The sequence below is a fragment of the Salmo salar genome, chromosome ssa12 (assembly GCF_905237065.1).
Source record: "Salmo salar chromosome ssa12, Ssal_v3.1, whole genome shotgun sequence".
Lineage (NCBI taxonomy): Eukaryota > Metazoa > Chordata > Actinopteri > Salmoniformes > Salmonidae > Salmo > Salmo salar.
The window spans coordinates 98,857,122-98,879,764 of NC_059453.1; the positions used below are offsets into that span (position 1 = coordinate 98,857,122).

A 22,643-nucleotide genomic window follows, 5' to 3' on the forward strand; every position below is an offset into this window, starting at 1 on the left:
TCTCTGAATGTCCCTCTCTTCTTCTCTCAATCTCTGAATGTCCCTCTCTTCTTCTCTCAATCTCTGAATGTCCCTCTCTTCTTCTTTCAATCTCTGAATGTCCCTCTCTTCTTCTCTCAATCTCTGAATGTCCCTCTCTTCTTCTCTCAATCTCTGAATGTCCCTCTCTTCTTCTCTCAATCTCTGAATGTCCCTCTCTTCTCTCAATCTCTGAATGTCCCTCTCTTCTTCTCTCAACCTCTGAATGTCCCTCTCTTCTTCTCTCAATCTCTGAATGTCCCTCTCTTCTTCTCTCAACCTCTGAATGTCCCTTTCTAAATCTCTCTCAATCTCTGAATGTCTCTCTCTGAATATCTGAATGTCCCTCAATCTCTGAATGTTCCTCTCAATGTCTCTCTCTCTCTCTCTCTCTCTCTCTCAATGCTCTCTCTCTCTCTCTCTCTTTCAATGTCTCTCTCTCTCTTTCAATGTCTCTCTCTCAATGTCTCTCTCTCTCTCTCTCTCTCTCTCTCTTTCAATGTCTCTCTCTCTCTTTCAATGTCTCTCTCTCTCGCTCTCTCTCTCTCTCTCTCTCTCTCTCTCAATGCCTCGCTCTCTCTCTCTCTCTCTCTCTCTCTCTCTCGCTCTCTCTCTCTCTCTCTCTCTCTCTCTCTCAATGCCTCTCTCTCTCTCAAGTGCAAAGAAACGATAGGCTTCACCACTGTGCAAACTGCATTAGGTCATCTTTACAAACATAGAAAAGAAATTACAAAAACAACCAGAATATTATCAAAAAGTTATTTTCTGTTGGTCTGTTTTCTCTTTAGTTATACTATCTCCTTCAGCTGTTAGTGTGTTTTTGTACAGGTAAGAGTATAGTAGTAGTAGTAGTAGTAGTAGTAGTGGAAGTAGAAATACATTTGTGTGTAAATGTATTCAAATATACAAATGCATACATACATACATACATACATACATTCTGATAATACGTACTTGTAATTACATTGTTATTAGCATCACTTGAACAGACTTGTGTTTTGTTTTAATAATAACTTAAGTTTGTTTAAAAAAAAATTGACCAACATTCAATAGAGGGAGACCAGCTCCATACGGGTGAATCCAAGACCCTCCAACACATTGGCACCATCATCATCATCAAGACGCTGTTGATGAGGAGCTTGTACAAGAGGACGACAATGAATCAATGAATGACTGCAGCAGATCCATCTATCTGTGTTACCCATCTTTGTATGATTCTCTGTACGGTTCTGTCTACATCTAGGACTTCTTCCTTCCTTAGACATAAAATAACAGGCTGGTCAAAAAAGATGACAAGATAAGGCGCTTCCCAAACCACTGTGGAGATTAAACAGCAGAACAGGCTTCCTCCTCTTCCTCTCTGAGAGACCAATGATTCAACAAGCCAAAACAGACTTCCATTTGGCATCTGTTCTGTCCCTGTCCTCTTCCCATGTCCATCCACCATCCCAGACTATCCGCTGTCAAAGCCAGCCAGCCTCTGACGATCAGAAGATAAACATTCACATCCAAGTTGGCCGCTCAAGTCTCGCCCCTCCTAACCTTTCATGTAGATTCCAGCGTGTCGAGCTGGAACACGTTATGATTGGTTGGCGTGGTGAAGAACAGCTGGTCATTGGTGGAGGTGTGGTTGTCACATGGGCTATTGAGCCCTAACGTTCTCTCAAAGTCCAGAAGCTGACCCATGAAGTTGAAGTTGGGCGAGATGTTGGATTTCTTGCGTTTGACGAAGTCGTAGGCGTCGTTGAGCGACAGGTTAAGCTTCTGCATCAGGTATGCCACGGTGACCGTTACCGAGCGACTGATCCCTGCCAGGCAGTGCACCAGGATACCACACTTTTTGGAACGAGCTTCATCTGGAAGAGAGAAGGTAAAGATCAGTTTGAGGTGTTTTTTAATGCAACATAAATGAGTTTTACTTACTTTATTGAACTTGTGTGAAGCCTTTGAGTGTTCAGAAATATTTAAAAGAGAACAGCTATACCAACTCCACCTCTCTGGTTTCAGGAGTTTATAATGACAGAACAGCTACACCAACTTTTTAGGTTATTGTCCTGCTGAAAGGTGAATTAATCTCCCAGTGTCAGGTTGAAAGCAGACTGAACCAGGTTTTCCTCTAGGATTTTGCCTGTGCCTTGCTCCATTCCGTTTATTTTTTTATCCTGAAAAACTACCCAGTCGTTAACGATTACTAGCATACCCATAACATGTTGCAGCCACCACCGTGCTTGAAATATGGAGAGTAGTACTCAGTAATTTGTTGTATTGGATTTGCCTCAAATATAAAACTTTGTCCTCAGGACCAGAAGTTAATTGCTTTGCCACATTTTTTTGCAGTATTACTTTTGTGCAAACAGGATGCATGTTTTGGAGTATGTTTATACAGTACAGGCGTCCTTCTTTTCACTCTGTCAATTAGGTTAGTATTGTGGAGTAACTACAATGTTGTTGATCCATCCTCAGTTTCCTCATCTCACAGCCATTAAACTCTGTAACTGTTTTAAAGTCACCGTTGGCCTCATGGTGAAATCCCTGAGTGGTTTCCTTCCTCTCTGGCAACTGAGTTAGGAGGGACGCCTGTATCTTTGCAGTGACTGGTTGTATTGATACACCATCCAAAGTGTAATAAATTATTGCACCATGCTCAAAGGGATATTCAATGTCTGTTTTGTTTACCTATCCACCAATACAGTGCCTTGAAAAGTATTCATCCCCCTTGGCGTTTTTCCTATTTTGTTGCATTACAATCTGTAATTTACATGGATTTTTATTTGGATTTCATGTAATGGACATACAGAAAATAGCCCAAATTGGTGAAGTGAAAAAAATAACTTGTTTAAAAAAATTCTAAAAAATGGAAAAGTGGTGCGCGCATATGTATTCACACCCTTTGCTATGAAGCCTCTAAATAAAATCTGGTGCAACCAATTACCTTCAGAAGTCACATAATTAGTTCAATAAAGTCTACCATTAAAAAATGGAAGGAATATGACACCACAACAAACCTGCCTAGAGAGGGCCGTCCACCAAATCTCACAGACCAGGCAAGGAGGGCATTAATCAGAGAGGCAACAAAGAGACCAAAGATAACCCTGAAGGAGCTACAAAGCTCCACAGCGGAGATTGGAGTATCTGTCCACTTTAAGCCGTACACGCCACAGAGCTGGGCCTTACGGAAGAGTGGCCAGAGAATTAAAGCAATTGCTTAAAGAAAAAAATAAACATGCCTTTTGGTGTTCGCCAAAAGGCATGTGGGAGACTCCCCAAACAGATGGAAGAATGTACTCTGGTCAGATGAGACTAAAATTGAGCTTTTTGGCCATCAAGGAAAACGCTACGTCTGGCACAAACCCAACACCTCTCATCACCCCGAGAACACCATACCACCATGTTTTTCATCGGCAGGGACTGGGAAACTGGTCAGATATGAAGGAATGATGGATGGTGCTAAATACAGGGAAATTATTGAGGGAAACCTGTTTCAGTTTTCCAGAGATTTGAGACTGGGACGGAGGTTCACCTTCCTGCAGGACAATGACTAAGCATACTGCTAAAGCAACACTTGAGTGGTTTAAGGGGAAACATTTAAATGTCTTGGAATGGCCTAGTCAAAGGCCAGACCTCAATCCAATTGAGAATCTGTGGTATGACTTAAAGACTGCTGTACACCAGCAGAACCCATCCAACTTAAAGGAGCTGGAGCAGTTTTGCCTTAAAGAATGGGCAAAAATCAGTCCAAAGTAACTAACTAACAGGCCCTAACTAACTAACAGGTCCAAAGTAACTAACTAACTAACTAACTAACTAACTAACAGGCCCTAACTAATTAACAGGCCCTAAATAACTAACAGGCCCTAACTAACTAACAGGTCCTAACTAACTAACTAACTAACAGGCTCTAACTAACTAACAGGCCCTAACTAACTAACAGGCCCTAACTAACTAACAGGTCCTAACTAACTAATTAACAGGTCCTAAATAACTAACAGGCCCTAACTAACTAATTAACAGGCCCTAACTAGCTAACAGGCCTTAAATAACTAACAGGCCCTAACTAACTAACAGGCCCTAACTAACTAACAGGTCCAAAGTAACTAACTAACTAACTAACAGGCCCTAAATAACTAACAGGCCCTAAATAACTAACAGGCCCTAACTAACTAACAGGCCCTAACTAACTAACAGGTCCAAAGTAACTAACTAACTAATTAACAGGTCCTAACTAACTAACAGGCCCTAACTAACTAACAGGTCCTAACTAACTAACAGGCCCTAACTAACTAACAGGCCCTAACTAACTAACAGGTCCAAAGTAACTAACTAACTAATTAACAGGTCCTAACTAATTAACAGGCCCCTACAGTAGCTTTACATATTTCCCTAAAAGTGGAGCAGCAATCCCTGTTACCACACATTCCAGCGATTGACCGAGACCCTCAAACTCTGACTCGACCCTTTCACATATCATAGTGTGTTTCTTAACTGTGGCACTTTCAAAACAAACACGGCGCTGGATATATTCCAGAGCCAAACCAAAACTACACATTCCCGTGAAGCCGATGAGGGGAAAACCCTGGGTATTCGTCCAGTAGTAGGCTGATTAATTACATACTGAAACTAACCACAAATGGTCTGATCTAAAATATTGAAACTATTGGCAAATAGTCTGGTCTGAAATACTGAAAATATAATCAAATAGTCTGGTCTGAAATACTGAAACTATTGTCAAATAGTCTGGTTCTGAAATACTGAAACTATTGTCAAATAGTCTGGTCTGAAATACTGAAACTATTGTCAAATTGTCTGGGTCTGAAATACTGAAAGTATTGTCAAATAGTCTGGTCTGAAATACTGAAACTATCGTCAAATAGTCTGGTCTGAAATACTGAAACTATTGTCAAATAGTCTGGTCTGAAATACTGAAACTATTGTCAAATAGTCTGGTTCTGAAATAGTAATAAGTAAACATAATAAAACAAACCTCTGTTATAATTCTTTGTGTATAGTCGTGACTCAACTGGCCTGACTAACACGGAGTCCTACACCGTCTTGTTTGATTCGCAACAGTCAAAACAGATTTATTTTATTTTCTATTGCTACTGCGGATCCAAGGTGAAAACGCGTCCAGATTGGTAGACGTGGGAGTTTGTCTTGTGCAGAGGGAATAAGTCAAGAGAAACTTTCTGAAAGGATTGTTGCTGTGGAACCCTATTCCCTATATAGTGCACTACTTTAGACCAGAGCCCTATTCACTATATAGTGCACTACTTTAGACCAGAGCCCTATTCCCTATATAGTGCACTACTTTAGACCAGAGCCCTATTCCCTATATAGTGCACTACTTTACGACTTTAGACCAGAGCCCTATTCCCTATATAGTGCACTACTTTAGACCAGTGCCCTATTCACTATATAGTGCACTACTTTAGACCAGAGCCCTATTCCCTATATAGTGTACTACTTTAGACCAGAGCCCTATTCCCAATATATAGTGCACTACTTTAGACCAGAGCCCTATTCCCAATATATAGTGCACTACTTTAGACCAGAGCACTATTTAGTGCACTACTTCAGACCAGAGCCCTATTCCCAATATATAGTGCACTACTTTAGACCAGAGCCCTATTCCCAATATATAGTGCACTACTTCCGTAGGGAACGGGGTGCCAATTAGGATTCAGGCCCAGGTGTGACCATGGACAGAGAAGGACTTCGGGGACTAGTAATAAACCTGCGTTATTGACAGGATGACAGCTACAATACAGCTTCTCTCCTTATTTCACCGCTGTACACGTTTATTTAACACTGTCTGACAAACTGTACCCAGTGGTTTTAACTCTTTTGATGAAGAGAAGAGACAGCTGTTTTCACAACAAAAAAAGAAGAACGTTTCAACATCAATTTTGATGTCAAGTCAATTAGATAGCTAACACAAATGCTGCTATAACTGATGCTAATGTCTTTCAAGTCATGGATGAGGTTAAACTGTTTTTCTTCACTGTTTCCCCCTGAGGTTTTTATCTTGCATTTATATTTTAGTTATCTAGCAGACGCTCTTATCCAGAGCGAAGTACAGGAGCAATTAGGGCTAAGTGTCTTGCTCAAGGGTACAGACAGATTTTTCACCTAGTTACCTCAGTGATTCGAACCAGCAACCTTTCAGTTACTGGCCCGACGCTATGAACCTCTAGCCATCCATCAGTCATTACATCAGCCAAACAACCCTAGATATCATTCATTACATCAGCCAAACAACCCTAGACATCATTCATTCATTACATCAACCAAACAACCCTAGATATCCATCATTCATTACATCTAGAGGTCGACCGATTAATCAGAATGGACGATTAATTAGGGCCAATTTCAAGTTTTCGTAACAATCGGAAATCGGTATTTTTAGACGCCGATTTGCAATTTTGTAAATTTATTTTGTATTTTTACACCTTTATTTAACTAGGCAAGTCAGTTAAGAACACATTCTTATTTTCAATGACGGCCTAGGAACGGTGGGTTAACTGCCTTGTTCAGGGGCAGAACGACAGATTTTTACCTTGTCAGCTCGGGGATTCAATCTTGCAACCTTACGGTTAGTTAACTAGTCCAACGCTCTAACCACCTGCTTTACATTGCACTCCACGAGGAGCCTGCCTGTTACGCGAATGCAGTAAGAAGCCAAGGTAAGTTGCTAGCTAGCATTAAACTTATCTTATAAAAAACAATCAATCAATCATAATCACTAGTTAACTACACATGGTTGATGATATTACTAGTTTATCTAGCCTGTCCTGCATTGCATATAATCGCTTAGGTACACGTTGCTCCAACGTGTACCTAACCATAAACATCAATGCCTTTCTTAAAATCAATACACAAGTATATATTTTTAAACCTGCATATTTAGTTAATATTGCCTGCTAACATTAATTTATTTTAACTAGGGAAAATGTGTGACTTCTCTTGCAAACAGAGTCAGGGTATATGCAGCAGTTTGGGCCGCCTGGCTCGTTGCGAACTGTGAAGACTATTTCTTCCTAACAAAGACAGCCGACTTCGCCAAACGGGGGATGATTTATCAAAAGCGCATTTGCGAAAAAAGCACAATCGTTGCACGACTGTACCTAACCATAAACATCAATGCCTTTCTTAAAATCAATACACAGAAGTATATATTTTTAAACCTGCATATTTAGCTAAAAGAAATCCAGGTTAGCAGGCAATATTAACCAGGTGAAATTGTGTCACTTCTCTTGCGTTCATTGCACGCAGAGTCAGGGTATATGCAACAGTTTGGGCCTCCTGGCTCGTTGCGAACTAATTTGCCAGAATTTTACGTAATTATGACATAACATTGAAGGTTGTGCAATGTAACAGGAATATTTAGACGTAGGGATGCCACCCGTTGCTAGCTAATTTGTCATGGGATATAAACATTGGGTTGTTATTTTACCTGAAATGCACAAGGTCCTCTACTCCCACAATTAATCCACAGATAAAAGGGGAAACTGGGAAGTTAGTTTCTAGTAATCTCTCCTCCTTCAGGCTTCTTCTTCTTTGGACTTTATATGGCGGTTGACAACCAACTGCATTACCAGTTGGTGCATTACCACCACCAACTGGACTGGAGTGTGGACCTCAGTTCATCTTTCAATCACCCACGTGGGTATATAATCCTAAAAACCAATGAGGAGATGGGAGAGGCGGGAATTGCAGCGCTTCAAGCATCACAAATAGAACAAAGTTCTATTTTTGCACCTGGCTAAGCAGACGCTCGTTGACGCGTGCGAGCAGTGTGGGTGCAACAATTGTATTAATTATGGATCCCCATTAGTTCCTGCCAAGGCAGCAGCTACTCTTCTGGTGTTTATTATGGATCCCCATTAGTTCCTGCCAAGGCAGCAGCTACTCTTCCTGGGGTTTATTATGGATCCCCATTAGTTCCTGCCAAGGCAGGAGCTACTCTTCCTGGAGTTTATTATGGATCCCCATTAGTTCCTGTCAAGGCAGCAGCTACTCTTCCTGGGGTTTATTATGGATCCCCATTAGTTCCTGCCAAGGAGGCAGCTACTCTTCCTGGGGTTTATTATGGATCCCCATTAGTTCCTGCCAAGGCAGCAGCTACTCTTCCTGGTGTTTATTATGGATCCCCATTAGTTCCTGCCAAGGCAGCAGCTACTCTTCCTGGAGTTTATTAATAATCCCCATTACTTCCTGCCAAGGCAGCAGCTACTCTTCCTGGGATTTATTACAGATCCCCATTACTTCATGCCAAGGCAGCAGCTACTCTTCCTGGGGTTTATTATGGATCCCCATTAGTTCCTGCCAAGGCAGCAGCTACTCTTCCTGGGGTTTATTATGGATCCCCATTAGTTCCTGCCAAGGCAGTAGCTACTCTTCCTGGAGTTTATTATGGATCCCCATTAGTTCCTGCCAAGGCAGCAGCTACTCTTCCTGGAGTTTATTATGGATCCCCATTAGTTCCTGCCAAGGCAGCAGCTACTCTTCCTGGGATCCAGCAAAATTAAGGCAGATTAAAAACCTTACAATACATTCCTAACATATTAAGTGTGTGCCCTCAGGCCTCTACTCTACTACCACATATCTATAACACAAAATCCATGTGTGTATAGTCCGTATGTTATCGTGTGTTTGTATGCATGTGTCTATGTTTGTGTTGCTTCACAATCCTGCTGTTCCATAAGGTGTATTTTTATGTGTTTTTTAAAATCAAATAGAATAACGTTTGTGTAAATTTTGCAACGCTCGCGCATGCAAGGGTGGTGGTGGGTGGTCAACATGTTAGTCTATCCTTCATTCTTCAGTCGTCACAGTGGTTCTCACGATGACCTACTCTACTTCATTCACAGTGGTTCTCAAGATGACCTGGCCTACTTCGTTCACAGTGGTTCTCAAGATGACCTAGCCTACTTCATTCACAGTGGTTCTCAAGATGACCTGGCCTACTTCATTCACAGTGGTTCTCACGATGACCTGGCCTACTTCATTCACAGTGGTTCTCAAGATGACCTGGCCTACTTCGTTCACAGTGGTTCTCAAGATGACCTGGCCTACTTCATTCACAGTGGTTCTCAAGATGACCTGGCCTACTTCATTCACAGTGGTACTCAAAATGACCTGGCCTACTTCATTCACAGTGGTTCTCAAGATGACCTGGCCTACTTCATTCACAGTGGTTCTCAAGATGACCTGGCCTACTTCGTTCACAGTGGTTCTCAAGATGACCTGGCCTACTTCGTTCACAGTGGTTCTCAAGATGACCTGGCCTACTTCATTCACAGTGGTTCTCAAGATGACCTGGCCTACTTCATTCACAGTGGTTCTCACGAAGACCTGGCCTACTTCATTCACAGTGGTTCTCACGAAGACCTGGCCTACTTCATTCACAGTGGTACTCAAGATGACCTGGCCTACTTCATTCACAGTGGTTCTCAAGATGACCTGGCCTACTTCATTCACAGTGGTACTCAAGATGACCTGGCCTACTTCATTCACGGTGGTACTCAAGATGACCTGGCCGACTTCATTCACAGATTCCCTTCTGTTGTATAACGAGTGTGCTAGAAACCTGTAAGGCCAACTTTTGATGAGTTAATTAAAAGGCCCACTCTGTGATTTGATGCTATAATCCTTCCAACGCTAGAGCGACTCAGATCAAGTCATGACTCATAGCGTTCATGGTGTGAAATGAGGCGTGTAGCAGGAAATACCACAAACCGCTCAGAAGAGATCAATCAGAGTTGTTTCGTGAAGGGTGAAGCATCTGAGTCTTGTTAGTTTAAGTTGCTGACTAATACATCTATACTATATATATTTTGAGTTATAAAATTTGTTATTGTACTTATAAATCTATGTTTTAAGCAATAAGACAGCTTGTTTGACTCAGCCAACAACTTAATGAGTCTATCAATGCCTAATTTAGTTTTATAGTTATATAACCTGCATGCCGGTGGGAAGAGCTGAGGAAATCGTTTTCAAATGAATCAACTATGACCTGGGTTCATGAAACATTACGCAAACGAACATTACAACACAAGACAAGAATGAAAAGACTTTGAACTCCAGCTGATCTGTGATTGAACAACATCCAAATGAGCAGACTAGTGCCACAACTCACCAATGAAAGAAATGGCCTCTGGGAAAAACTGCGAGAGGTTTTGGCTCCAGTGATCGGAAATGGGGATCTGTTTGTACTTGAAGTCTCCGTCGTGTTCAAACATGTTGGGCAGGTTGGGCGTGACGTTCAGGATATACTTAATATTATACTTCCCCAGGATATCCAGGTTGGTGGAGTCTTTGGCACAGCCCAGGTAGAGGTACGGTAAGATCTGGACCGGGAAGGCAGGCTGGTTGTTTGGGAGAGGGCTACCCTCGGACTCGGTAGCGCTGCCCGGCTCTCTGTCCGATGACTCCCCGTCAGAACAGTCAGGGCTGATCCTCAGCCCCCCTAGCCCCAGGACAGACGCAGGCGGGGAGCTGCTGGGGGAAGAACAGTCAAGGTTGATCTCACAGTGTTCTGGGTAGTCTGTCTGGAACTTGTTGAAACCACCTGGAAACAACAATGGAGACGTTTTAGAATAGAATCAAATAAAATAGAATCAAATAGAATAGAATCAAATAAAACAGAAGAGAACTGCTGTAAACAACAACAGAGATGTTTTAGAATAGAATCAAATAGAATAGAATCAAATAAAACAGAAGAGAACTGCTGGAAAGAACAACAGAGATGTTTTAGAATAGAATCAAATAGAATAGAATCAAATAGAATAGAATCAAATAAAACAGAAGAGAACTGCTGTAAACAACAACAGAGATGTTTTAGAATAGAATCAAATAAAACAGAAGAGAACTGCTGGAAAGAACAACAGAGATGTTTTAGAATAGAATCAAATAGAATAGAATCAAATAAAACAGAAGAGAACTGCTGGAAAGAACAGGAACACAGATGGGTCAGAATCACAATATGAGAAAGATTCTGTGACACCTCATTCCAGCTATTCTGTAAATACAATACAGAGAGATTAGATTAGATTATAGCTTTATTGTCCGATGTGTAAATTGGAATATCGTCTCTGTGTGTGATGAATGATAGCATGAACAGAGATCTACCAGAATACTGAACAAAAGGTGTGAACAGCATATATCAATTCAAAATGGTGAAATAAACTCCAAAAAACAACCTGATACTATTTATATGTGGAGACAGGAAACGGAGATAGGCCTACTTCCTACATGATGGTAAGATAAAATGTATACTGATACATTAGCACATTAAACCCTATAACACAATAATAAACCCATCTCAAACACTGATGTTTTGGGAATGGGATTACTGTATATCCCACGTTTCCACTCCTTCAACATAAAAGGACATTACATTTCATAGGTCTATCTTTCTATGGATATGGGTAATGAATCTGGGCCCGGTTCCCCCCCCCCCAAAAAAGCATCTTATGGTTAAATTCATCGTTAGATCCTTCGTAGGAGCATCGTTAAATCTCCGAGCTGTTTCCCAAAAAGCATGGTTATTAACGTTGCACTTGAAAACGCTCGTAATTTAACGTTAGACCACTGGTAGAACAGCTAAATGCATCGTAAAGATGCTATTCCCCCCCCCCCGCGTCACTTCATACACAGAACATCTCCGGTAAATGTAGAATCTCATGGTTTATCCGCTATGACCGCCATAACTTTAGAACAAATTTGACTACCAATTCAAAGTTGCCCATGTCTTTGCATCAATTCATACAAACAAGCGACGTATAAAAAGGATGCATCAAATAAATACAACTGAGATGAAAGCATTAACATGTAAATACAGTTGGCTATAGGCCTATATATTTAAATCATATTGAATTACATTGCTTGTTAAATCAATTGAGTTGCTAAATTGCTACTTGTAGGCTACTGTCTGTAATTTGTCTCAATATCGTTTATGAAGTTTAGCCTATTATATAGGGTAAGCATTAGAATAAGCCGCCTGAATATTTGCCGTCATACGTGATAATATCTCTCTAGGAACTGATCCGTCGTCAGTACTGGTGGAATAATTATAATGTTACGGTAAGATTTAAATGGAGAAATCTGATCCGAGAGCAGAGCTGTCTTTCTATCAATTCTATCAGTATTAACAACGTGCCTCAACGATACAGTTTTGCGAATGTTCTTTCTGCAAGGTGTTTTGAGAAACGCATGTTACATCTTCGGTCGTCGTACGAAAAGATGCATCGTTAAAAACACCCATGAGCCTAAATTCCATCGCCATCGGGAAACGGGACCAAGATTTGGAACTACTACTGTCTACATAACCAAAAGTATGTGGACACCTGCAGATCGAATCTGGAGTTGGTCCCCCGCTTTACTGCTATACCAGCTTCCAGTCTTCTGGGAAGGCTTTCCACTAGGATGTTGGAACATTGCTGCTGGGACTTGCTTCCATTCAGCCACAAGAGAATTAGTGAGGTCGGGTACTGATGTTGGGTGATTAGGCCTGGCTCGCAGTCGGCGTTCCAATTCATCCCAAAGGTGTTCAATGGGGTTGAAGTCAGGACTCTGTGCAGGTCAGTCAAGTTCTTCCACACCGATCTCAACAAACCATTTCTACATGGACCTTGCTTTGTGCACAGGGGGCATTGTCATGCTGAAACAGGTAAGGGCCTTCTCCAAACTGTTGCTACCAAGTTGGAAGCACAGAATTGTCTACAATGTCATTGTATGCAATAGTGTTAGCCCGAACCATGAAAAACAGCCCCAAACAATAATTCCTCCTCCACCAAACTTTACAGTTGGCACTATGCATTGGGGCAGGTAGTGTTCTTCTGGCATTCGACAAACCCAGATTTGTCCGTTGGACTGCCAGTTGGTGAAGCGTGATTCATCACTCCAGAGAACGCGTTTCCACTGCTCCAGAGTCCAATGGTGGCGGGATTTACACCACTCCAGCCGACGCTTGGCATTGCCCATGGTGATTTTAGGCTTGTGTGCGACTGCTCGGCCATGGAAACCCACTTCATTAAGCTCCCAACAAACAGTTTACTGACGTTGCTTCCAGAGGCAGTTTGGAACTCGGTAATGAGTGTTGCAACAGAGGACAGACAATTTTTACGCGCTACACGCTTCAGCACTCAGGGGTGAGCTTCTGTGGCCTACCACTTCGCGGTTGAGCCGTTGTTGCTCCTAGAAGTTTCCACTTCACAATAACAGCACTTACAGTTGACCGGGGAAGCTTATTGTTCTTAGCATAGCACCCCGTTTATTGCAAAATGTGATTTCCCAGTAAAGTTATTTTGAGATCTGGCCATTCGGTAGCAATTACGAGATGATAATATATTATTCTTTGAATGACAATATTATAATTTACCAATGTTTTCGAATAGTAATTTTGTTATGTTCACCGGAAGCATTTCAGAGAAGAAAAAAATCTGAATTTCACGCTACTGTAAAATGCTGTTTTTGGATATAAATATGAACTTGATGGAACAAAAAATGCATGTATTGTATAAAATAATGTCCTAGGAGTGTCATCTGATGGAGATTGACAAAGGTTAGTGCATAATTCTAGCTGGTTTCTGCTTTTGGTGACGCCTGACCTTGAATTGAAAATGGATGTTTGTACTTTTGTGGCTATGTACTGTCCTAACATAATCTAACTTTATGCTTTTGCCGTAAAGCCTCTTTGAAAATCGAACAATGTGGTTAGATTAAGGAGATGTTTATCTTTTAAATTGTGTAAAATAGTTGATTGTTTGAGAAATTGAAATTATTAGATTTTTGATGTTTTGAATTTCCAGCCTTGTTAGCAATCCCGACTCGGGGTTCATTGCTAACCTGTAGCCCCAACAGGTTAACAGGGCAGAAATTTTACGAGCTGGCGTGTTGGAAAGGTGGCATCCTTTGACGGTGCCACGTTGGAAGTCACTGAGCTCTTCAGGAAGGCCATTCTACTGCCAATTTTTGTCTATGGAGATTGCATGGCTGGGTGCTGGATTTGTTAGACCTGTCAGCGACGGGTGTGGCTCATCAGAATCCTTTAAGTTAGACCTACATCCCAACTGGGAGACGAGGCCCTGTGCATTTATGAAACGAAAGTATTTTCCAGAAGGAACACAGTACAACATGGCAGAACCATTTTAGAACATTAATTGAAAACATATTTGGTTCATTCCACATTCTTTCAAAAACCCTTTAAATAATTCATATAACATGTTTACTGGATTAGGTTAGTCTAACAGTCGAAAGTTAAAGGGCTTGAACCATTGTGATTCTTACTACTGTGACAGAGTAAGAAATAAGCGACTATTAGACAATAGAAGAAGAATTTATCATTTCCACGACTGCCTTTCCACGATTGATTCCAACAAAGGGACAACAACAAAAAAATATGAAAAAAAAATATATAAATTGGTTTAACTTGAAGCACTTGAGAAAATATCAAATCAAAATCAAATCAAATGTATTTATATTTAGCCCTTCGTACATCAGCTGATATCTCAAAGTGCTGTACAGAAACCCAGCCTAAAACCCCCCAAACAGCAAGCAATGCAGGTGTAGAAGCACGGTGGCTAGGAAAAATAAAGAGCAGTATTATTTTCTGTAATGTTTTATATCCTAATACTGTGTATTATGGCATGGGAACCGGAGCTGCATTCCACTGACTTTTCATTCAGACAACAATTATTTTACAACTTTAATATGATACAGACTCGAAAGGAAAATAATAGTGTAACTTGTTGAAAGGGAAACAAATAGATACATACTATAATACTGTTGCCTTGATTTAACTACAATTTAACTTTGGGCTATAATCCAGTGGTAACTACAGTATCTTTATTTAACTTGGCAAGTCAGTTAATAACACATTTTTATTTACAATGACGGCCTACCGAGGAACAGTGGGTTAAACTGCCTTGTTCAGTGGCAGAACGACAGATTTTGTACCTCGTCCGCTCGGGGATTCGAAACCACTAGGCTACCTAGTAGCCCCTTAGGAATGGCTGCAACCTGGTTTCACAGCATTTCGTATTATTCTGTACGTAAATTCGTGACACTCCATTTAGTATGATATGTTACCAATTACAATTCATATGATACAGTATGTTACGAATTGCAACTCGTACAATATGTTACGGATTTGCCAAACGTATGATATGTTGCGAATTCCAATTTGTTGTTGCTAACGTTAGCTAGCCTAGGCGTTAGGCAGTGATGCCAACTGCTGAGGGCCTAAAATGGTGACACTTTCTTTTTGCACTGAAACATGCAATAAATCCCTGCTAGGGGAAAATACAGGATTTAACTAACTAAACAACAAATAATATAATCTATATGATCAGTCTCTGTGTGTAAAATAAAAAGTGGTTCATGTGAACCGAACTCACAGCTAAAAAAATGTAAAGAAAACAATCCAATGTTATTTGTTGCCTAGACTTTATGTAACCGATGTGAAATGGCTAGTTAGTTAGCGGTGGTGCGCGCTAATAGCGTTTCAATCAGTGACGTCACTCGCTCTGAGACTTGAAGTAGGGTTTCCCCTTGCGTTGCAAGGGCCGCGGCGGCTTTTGTGGCGCGATGGGTAACGATGCTTCGTGGGGTGTCAGTTGTTGATGTGTGCAAGGGTCCCTGGTTCGAGCCCAGGTTGGGGCGAAGAGAGGGACGGAACCTACACTGTTACATTTACTCCAAATGACACTCAAGTCTTGAGGAAAAAAACAATACACTAATATTGCAGTTAGCCATGACAGCCTTTATAATAGAAGGCTTGTGACCACACACATCTAAATATTGAACTTGGGGAAGAAAAAACCCATCTTAAAGTAGAAATAGAATAAAAACAAACAAGCATTCTATTGTTGGTCTATTATAGTAGCCATTATCGTAGACATTGATCAAGTACACAAGGCCACATTTGTGCAAAAATAATATTCACTGAGTAAAAAAAAATAAAAAATCAAATCGCCCCTCACTCATACAGGTGTTACTGTCAAGTTCAACACAACTAAAACAATATATTTTGTCTGCACATTATTACATTGTACACTTTCTGCCTGTGGACGTCTGTTCTACAACGTGCCAGCAGAGCATGGTACCCTTTGTTGGTATAATTGATCTCTTTCAGGCAGAGAGTACACCTGGCATACCCCTTTGTATCCACTGTATTGAAGAAGTGAGACAGAGGGAAAGTGTGTGGTGTTTCTTTCACCTCTATAGAGGCGTCCAGTTTAAACCAGGACCAACTCCAGCTACACTTGATCCCTGAATCCACTTGTTTAACAAGCAACGCCTCATTTTCACCTAATTCTCTCATTCTGAATATTAACCACAGACTGTAGAGGGAAAACATTCGTTAACAGATAGTGGTTAGTTCGTTAACTAGTTAACATTTCACACAGATTGCCAGGGTTTAGTAAGTAACTAACACGTTATAACTTGAGGAACGGCAAGGAGTCGTTTTACCAGTTAATACTATAGCGAATTGGTTAGGTTACTAACGTTACCAGTTAATACTATAGCGAATTGGTTAGGTTACTAACGTTACCAGTTAATACTATAGTGAATTGGTTAGGTTACTAACGTTTACCAGTTAATACTATAGCGAATTGGTTAGGTTACTAACGTTTGCTCATCTGATGTTGTAACGTTAGCTAGCTAAAATTAGCTTTCTGACTTTATTAACCAGCAAATTTTCTAAACTATAAACTCAATTATTTGATCAGATAAGTTGGCTAATGTTGCTCAATATTTCTCTGGCTAGCTAGCGGGGAATTCGATCCAGCTAGCAAGTTACTTAAAATACTCGTTCCACCACACTTTCTCCCTCACCTCAAACTTTCCAAATGGCAGTTGTTTTTTCGGTTACAGCTCATGAAGTACGCATCATCACCTTCTCACCCGCGGTCTCCGTGGTCAGGCTTCTCGCCTAACGTTACCTCATCGTTATCGTTCAGGGGACGCGCTGCTGTAACTGACAAGCTGCCTTTCCAGAGCGAACGCTGATGCTGTAACTAGTAAATTGGTTGTCTCTTCTTTCTTCAGTCGCGTGCTGCACTGCATTCTGTTGTTATGTGAACGATTGGCTGAGCCTTGGACACAGCCAGTATTGCTCCACCCCCCCCCCCCCCCCTAAAGTTTTATCATCGGATCTACACAAATCACGTAGGTCACCTATTTTGGATTCAAAATGGCGAATTTCACTGAAAGGTGACTAGTTTTCATCCCTGGTTAAGATTAAGGTTAGGAATTAGGTTAAAGGCATAAGGTTAGGGTTAACCTCTTATGGCTAGGGGGCAGTATTTTCACGGCTGGATAAAAAACTTACCCGATTTAATCTGGTTACTAATCCTACCCAGTAACTAGAATATGCATATACTTATTATATATGGATAGAAAACACCCTAAAGTTTCTAAAACTGTTTGAATGGTGTCTGTGAGTATAACAGAACTCAAATGGCAGGTCAAAACCTGAGAGATTCCTTTACAGGAAGTGGCCTGTCTGACCATTTCTGGAACTTCTTTGCCATCTCTATCTTTTACTAAGGATCTCTGCTCTAACGTGACACTTCCTACGTCGTCCATAGGCGCTCAGAGCCCGGGAAAAACCTGAATGTCGTCATCCCAGCCCCAGGCTGAAACACATTATCGCCTTTCTCAAGTGGCCGATCAAGGGACTGTGGGCTTAGGCGCGTGACCTGACCGCCCCCATCTTTGTGATTTCTTCCTCTGTTTGCCGAAAAGGAGATTCCCGGTCGGAATATTATCGCTTTTCTACGAGAAAAATGGCAAACAGATTTTAAACAGCGGTTGACATGCTTCGAAGTACGGTAATGGAATATTTAGAATTTTTTTGTCACGAATTGCGCCATGCGCACGACCCTTCTTTACCATTTCGGATAGTGTCTGGAACGCACGAACAAAACGCCGCTATTCGGATATAACGATGGATTAACCAACATTTGGACCAAACCAACATTTGTTATTGAAGTAGCAGTCCTGGGAGTGCATTCTGACGAAGACAACAATGGTAATGAAACTTTTGTAATAGTAAATCGGAGTTTGGTCAGGGCTAAACTTGGTCGGTGTCTAAATGGCTAGCCGTGATGGCTGGGCTATCTACTGAGAATATTGCAAAACGTGCTTTCACCGAAAAGCTATTTTAAAATCGGACATATCGAGTGCATAGAGGAGTTCTGTATCTATAATTCTTAAAATAATTGTTATGTTTTTTGTGAACGTTTATCGTGAGTAATTTAGTAAATTCACCGGATGTTTGCGGGGGGTATGCTAGTTCTGAACGTCACATGCTAATGTAAAAAGCTGGTTTTTGATATAAATATGAACTTGATTGAACAAAACATGCATGCATTGTATAACATAATGTCCTAGGGTTGTCATCTGATGAAGATCATCAAAGGTTAGTGCTGCATTTAGCTGTGGTTTTGTTTTTTGTGACATTATATGCTAGCTTGAAAAATGGGTGTCTGATTATTTCTGGCTTGGTACTCTGCTGACATAATCTAATGTTTTGCTTTCGCTGTAAAGCCTTTTTGAAACAGTGTGGTTAGATAAAGGAGAGTCTTGTCTTTAAAATGCTGTGAAATAGTCATATGTTTGAAAAATTGAAGTTTTTGTATTTTTGAGGAATTTGTCATTCGCGCCACGCCTATCATTGGATATTGGAGCAGGTGTTCCGCTAGCGGAACGTCTAGATGTAAGAGGTTAAGGTTAGAGTTAGGAGAAAGGTTAGCTAACATGCTAAGTAGTTGCAAAGTTGCTAAAATCGTATGTGATGAGATTCGAACACACAATCTTCGGGTTGCTAGACGTTTGTGTTATCTACCTGACCAACCACCCTCCTTTCAATTTTTGCCTTTAATAACCTCCTGTCTTATGTAACCTTAGTAACCTCCTGTCTTATGTAACCATACCAAACATAATATATCATATAGTACATTAAAATCCAGACAGTGAATTTAGTATGTTACGTCTAGCCTATGAGACCAGGCTGAGGAATAGAATATAGTTTGGGCTATAGTGGATTCGCAAACTAACAGGTAGTCTAGAACAGAATAGAATATACACTCTTAGAAAAAAAAGGGTTCCAAAGGGGTTATTTGGCCCTATAGGAGAACCCTTTTTCGTTCCATGTAGAACCCTCTTTGGAATGGGTTCAACATGGAACCCCAAATGTGATTTATCTGAAACCAAAAGGATTCTCTAAAGGGTTATCCTTCCCCCCCCAAGAGTGTAGAATAGAATACGGAAATATCACAATGAAAGACCAAAGAAACTAACTCTCACCTTCCAGGTAAAAAGCCTTGCACCCGTCATCCCGGAGCTTCTGCAGCAGCATGCCGAGGACAGAGCTCACCAGCCCGGTCTCCTGCCAGTCCGTAGTGGCCTCGTCGTAGAGAACAACCATATCTGTCTTGCATCGCTTTACGAATTTCTCCTTATCCTCGTTGTTGGGGATGATGGACCGGATCGGTAGATTCCCCTTTTTAAGTCTCCGCAGCATCAAACCGGGAATCGCCAGATTGATGGCCGACTCAATGTGTGACGATTCGTAGAGTTCGTGAGATCGGCAGTCCAACAGCAGTAGTGAGCTCAACCCGAGCCCGGACTCAAGTTCCTCTTGAAGCCATTCCACACTTTTACTCGACATCATCTCTGTCACGACCCGGGAACCCTTCCAAAGAGTAATTTTCATTAGGGAAATATAGATGCTGCTCTTTGCACTAACACACGGGCAAAAATAAATAAATCAAAAAAAAATCACGGCAATAAAGTTGTACTCGTGTGGATATGGAGAGAACCACGTCTGTCCGCTCTAATCACTGTCGTCCCACGATACAGCAGCGGATCTCCAGGGCCGGTACACGGAATCAACACACCACTAGGCTTAAACACATGAACGATATTTTCTTTCAGACCGTAGAAATTATTCTGGACTCATTCAATACCCGTCGACGATTTGATACTGCGTTCTTTTAGCGTCCCATTACTGAAAAGATCCCTCTATACGCTAAGTGTTGTCTGGTTTATTATAAATCTGATCCAAATGTGGCTTCCAGGTGAATCATAACTACAGCACATTATATTTTTTTTTGGGGGGGGACATTTGCCTTTCGACCGCCTCCCGTGTGTCATTTCCAGTAACCGTTATGAGAGGCAGACTGAACTGAAAGGGAGTATGCAGACAGGAGGGCATGTCACTGAAGGAAAAGGAGGAGTTCGGGAACAGTTAAAGACGCAGCGCACAGCGGAGCGCACAGCGGAGAAGAGATTCGGACATCGTGTTCCCTCTATGTTTCTCGCCACTTGAATAGCACACATAATGGGCTAAAATATGTGACTGATCATTAATTCAACCTGTTCGGATTCCGGGGCAACTGGAGAAGTCTCTTGGGATCTCCAAATGCATAATTTGCATAATTGCGTCGAGAAACATTTTTTGGGGGCAAACTCTGGCACAGAGACTATTATTCCATGATTGGATAGGATAGACATTGGACCATAACAATACAATTAGCTAAGATTGTCCCTTCTAAACATTCACATACATGCCTTTCAGATTGCAATAGGCCTTTAATGATGAGATTACAAACAAAGGACAATGGGTAATGGCCATCGGTGGACACAGACGACGCATTGACGCGGCCGGTTCCTCTTTAACAGATCTGTCACCTTCCCTCTCTTTCCTCTCGCGTCTCTCTCACCCCCTCCTCTCTCTCTCACCCCCCCCCCCCCCCTCCCCTCTCTCACCCCCTCCCTCTCTCACCCCCTCCCTCCCCTCTATCTCTCACCCCCACCCTCCCTCCCCTCTATCTCTCACCCCCTCCCTCCCCTCTATCTCTCACCCCCTCCCTCCCCTCTGTCTCACCCCCTCCCCTATCTCTCACCCCCTCCCTCCCCTCTGTCTCACCCCCTCCCCTATCTCTCACCCCCTCCCTCCCCTCTATCTCTCACCCCCTCCCTCCCTTCTGTCTCTCACCCCCTCCCTCCCCTCCCTCCATTCTATCTCTCACCCCCTCCCCTCCCTCCCCTCTATCTCTCACCCCCTCCCTTCCCTCCCTCCCCTCTATCTCTCACCCCCTCCCTCCCCTCTGTCTCTCATCCCCTCCCTCCCTCCCTCTGTCTCTCACCCCCTCCCTCCCCTCTCTCTCACACCCCCTCCCTCCCCTCTCTCTCACCCCCTCCCTCCCTCCCGTCTATCTCTCACCCCCTCCCTCCCTCCCCTCTCTCTCACCCCCTCCCTCCCCTCTCTCTCACCCCCTCCCTCCCTCCCCTCTATCTCTCACCCCCTCCCTCCCCTCTCTCTCACCCCCTCCCTCCCTCCCCCTCTATCTCTCACCCCCTCCCTCCCCTCTCTCTCACCCCCTCCCTCCCTCCCCTCTATCTCTCACCCCCTCCCTCCCTCCCCTCTCTCTCACCCCCTCCCTCCCTCCCCTCTATCTCTCACCCCCTCCCTCCCCTCTCTCTCACCCCCTCCCTCCCTCCTCTCTCACACCCCCTCCCTCCCTCCTCTCTCACACCCCCTCCCTCCCCTCTCACTCACCCCCTCCCTCCCCTCTATCTCTCACCCCCTCCCTCCCTCCCCTCTATCTCTCACCCCCTCCCTCCCCTCTCTCTCACCCCCTCCCTCCCTCCCCTCTATCTCTCACCCCCTCCCTCCCCTCTCTCTCACCCCCTCCCTCCCTCCTTCTGTCTCTCACCCCCTCCCTCCCCTCTCTCTCACACCCCCTCCCTCCCCCTCTCTCACCCCCTCCCTCCCTCCCCTCTCACCCCCTCCCTCCCTCCCCTCTGTCTCACCCCCTCCCTCCCCTCTGTCTCTCACCCCTCCCTCCCTCCCCTCTCTCTCACACCCCCTCCCTCCCCTCTCTCTCACCCCCTCCCTCCCTCTATCTCTCACCCCCTCCCTCCCTCCCCTCTGTCTCACCCCCTCCCTCCCCTCTATCTCTCACCCCCTCCCTCCTCTCTCACACCCCCTCCCTCCCCTCTCACTCACCCCCTCCCTCCCCTCTATCTCTCACCCCCTCCCTCCCTCCCCTCTATCTCTCACCCCCCTCCCTCCCCTCTCTCTCACCCCCTCCCTCCCTCCCCTCTATCTCTCACCCCCTCCCTCCCCTCTCTCTCACCCCCTCCCTCCCTCCCTCTATCTCTCACCCCCCTCCCTCCCCTCTCTCTCACCCCCTCCCTCCCCTCTGTCTCTCACCCCCTCTCTCCCCTCCCTCCCCTCTATCTCTCACCCCCTCCCTCCCCTCTGTCTCTCACCCCCTCCCTCCCCTCTCTCTCACACCCCCTCCCTCCCCTCTCTCTCACCCCCTCCCTCCCTCCCATCTATCTCTCACCCCCTCCCTCCCCTCTATCTCTCACCCCCTCCCTCCCCTCTGTCTCACCCCCTCCCCTATCTCTCACCCCCTCCCTCCCTCCCCTCTCTCTCACACCCCCTCCCTCCCCTCTATCTCTCACCCCCTCCCTCCCCTCTGTCTCACCCCCTCCCTCCCCTCTATCTCTCACCCCCTCCCTTCCCTCTCTCTCACACCCCCTCCCTCCCCTCTATCTCTCACCCCCTCCCCCCTCTGTCTCACCCCCTCCCTCCGTGAGAAGACTAG

At 43.5% G+C, this 22,643-nt stretch overlaps 1 protein-coding gene across 1 annotated transcript; it reads right to left on the reverse strand.

Moving 5' to 3' along the window:
- Positions 1-698: 698 nt before the first annotated feature.
- On the reverse strand, positions 699-20,216 carry LOC106566241 (dual specificity protein phosphatase 7). Its single transcript, XM_014134132.2, has 3 exons — positions 19,330-20,216; positions 10,154-10,585; positions 699-1,874 (listed from the first exon to the last, which is right to left on the reverse strand). The coding sequence occupies exons 1-3, from the start codon at positions 19,736-19,738 to the stop codon at positions 1,564-1,566; spliced, it is 1,152 nt and encodes a 383-aa protein (XP_013989607.1). The 5' UTR covers positions 19,739-20,216; the 3' UTR covers positions 699-1,563.
- Positions 20,217-22,643: the final 2,427 nt, after the last annotated feature.

Coding starts and splice junctions, on each gene's coding strand:
- LOC106566241 (XM_014134132.2), bottom strand. CDS start 19,738: ATGAAAATTACTCTTTGGAAGGGTTCCCGGGTCGTGACAGAGATGATG. Junction 10,586..19,329: donor CAAGGCTTTTTACCTGGAAG/GTGAGAGTTAGT, acceptor TGTTGTTTCCAG/GTGGTTTCAACAAGTTCCAG. Junction 1,875..10,153: donor AGAGGCCATTTCTTTCATTG/GTGAGTTGTGGC, acceptor TCTCTCTTCCAG/ATGAAGCTCGTTCCAAAAAG.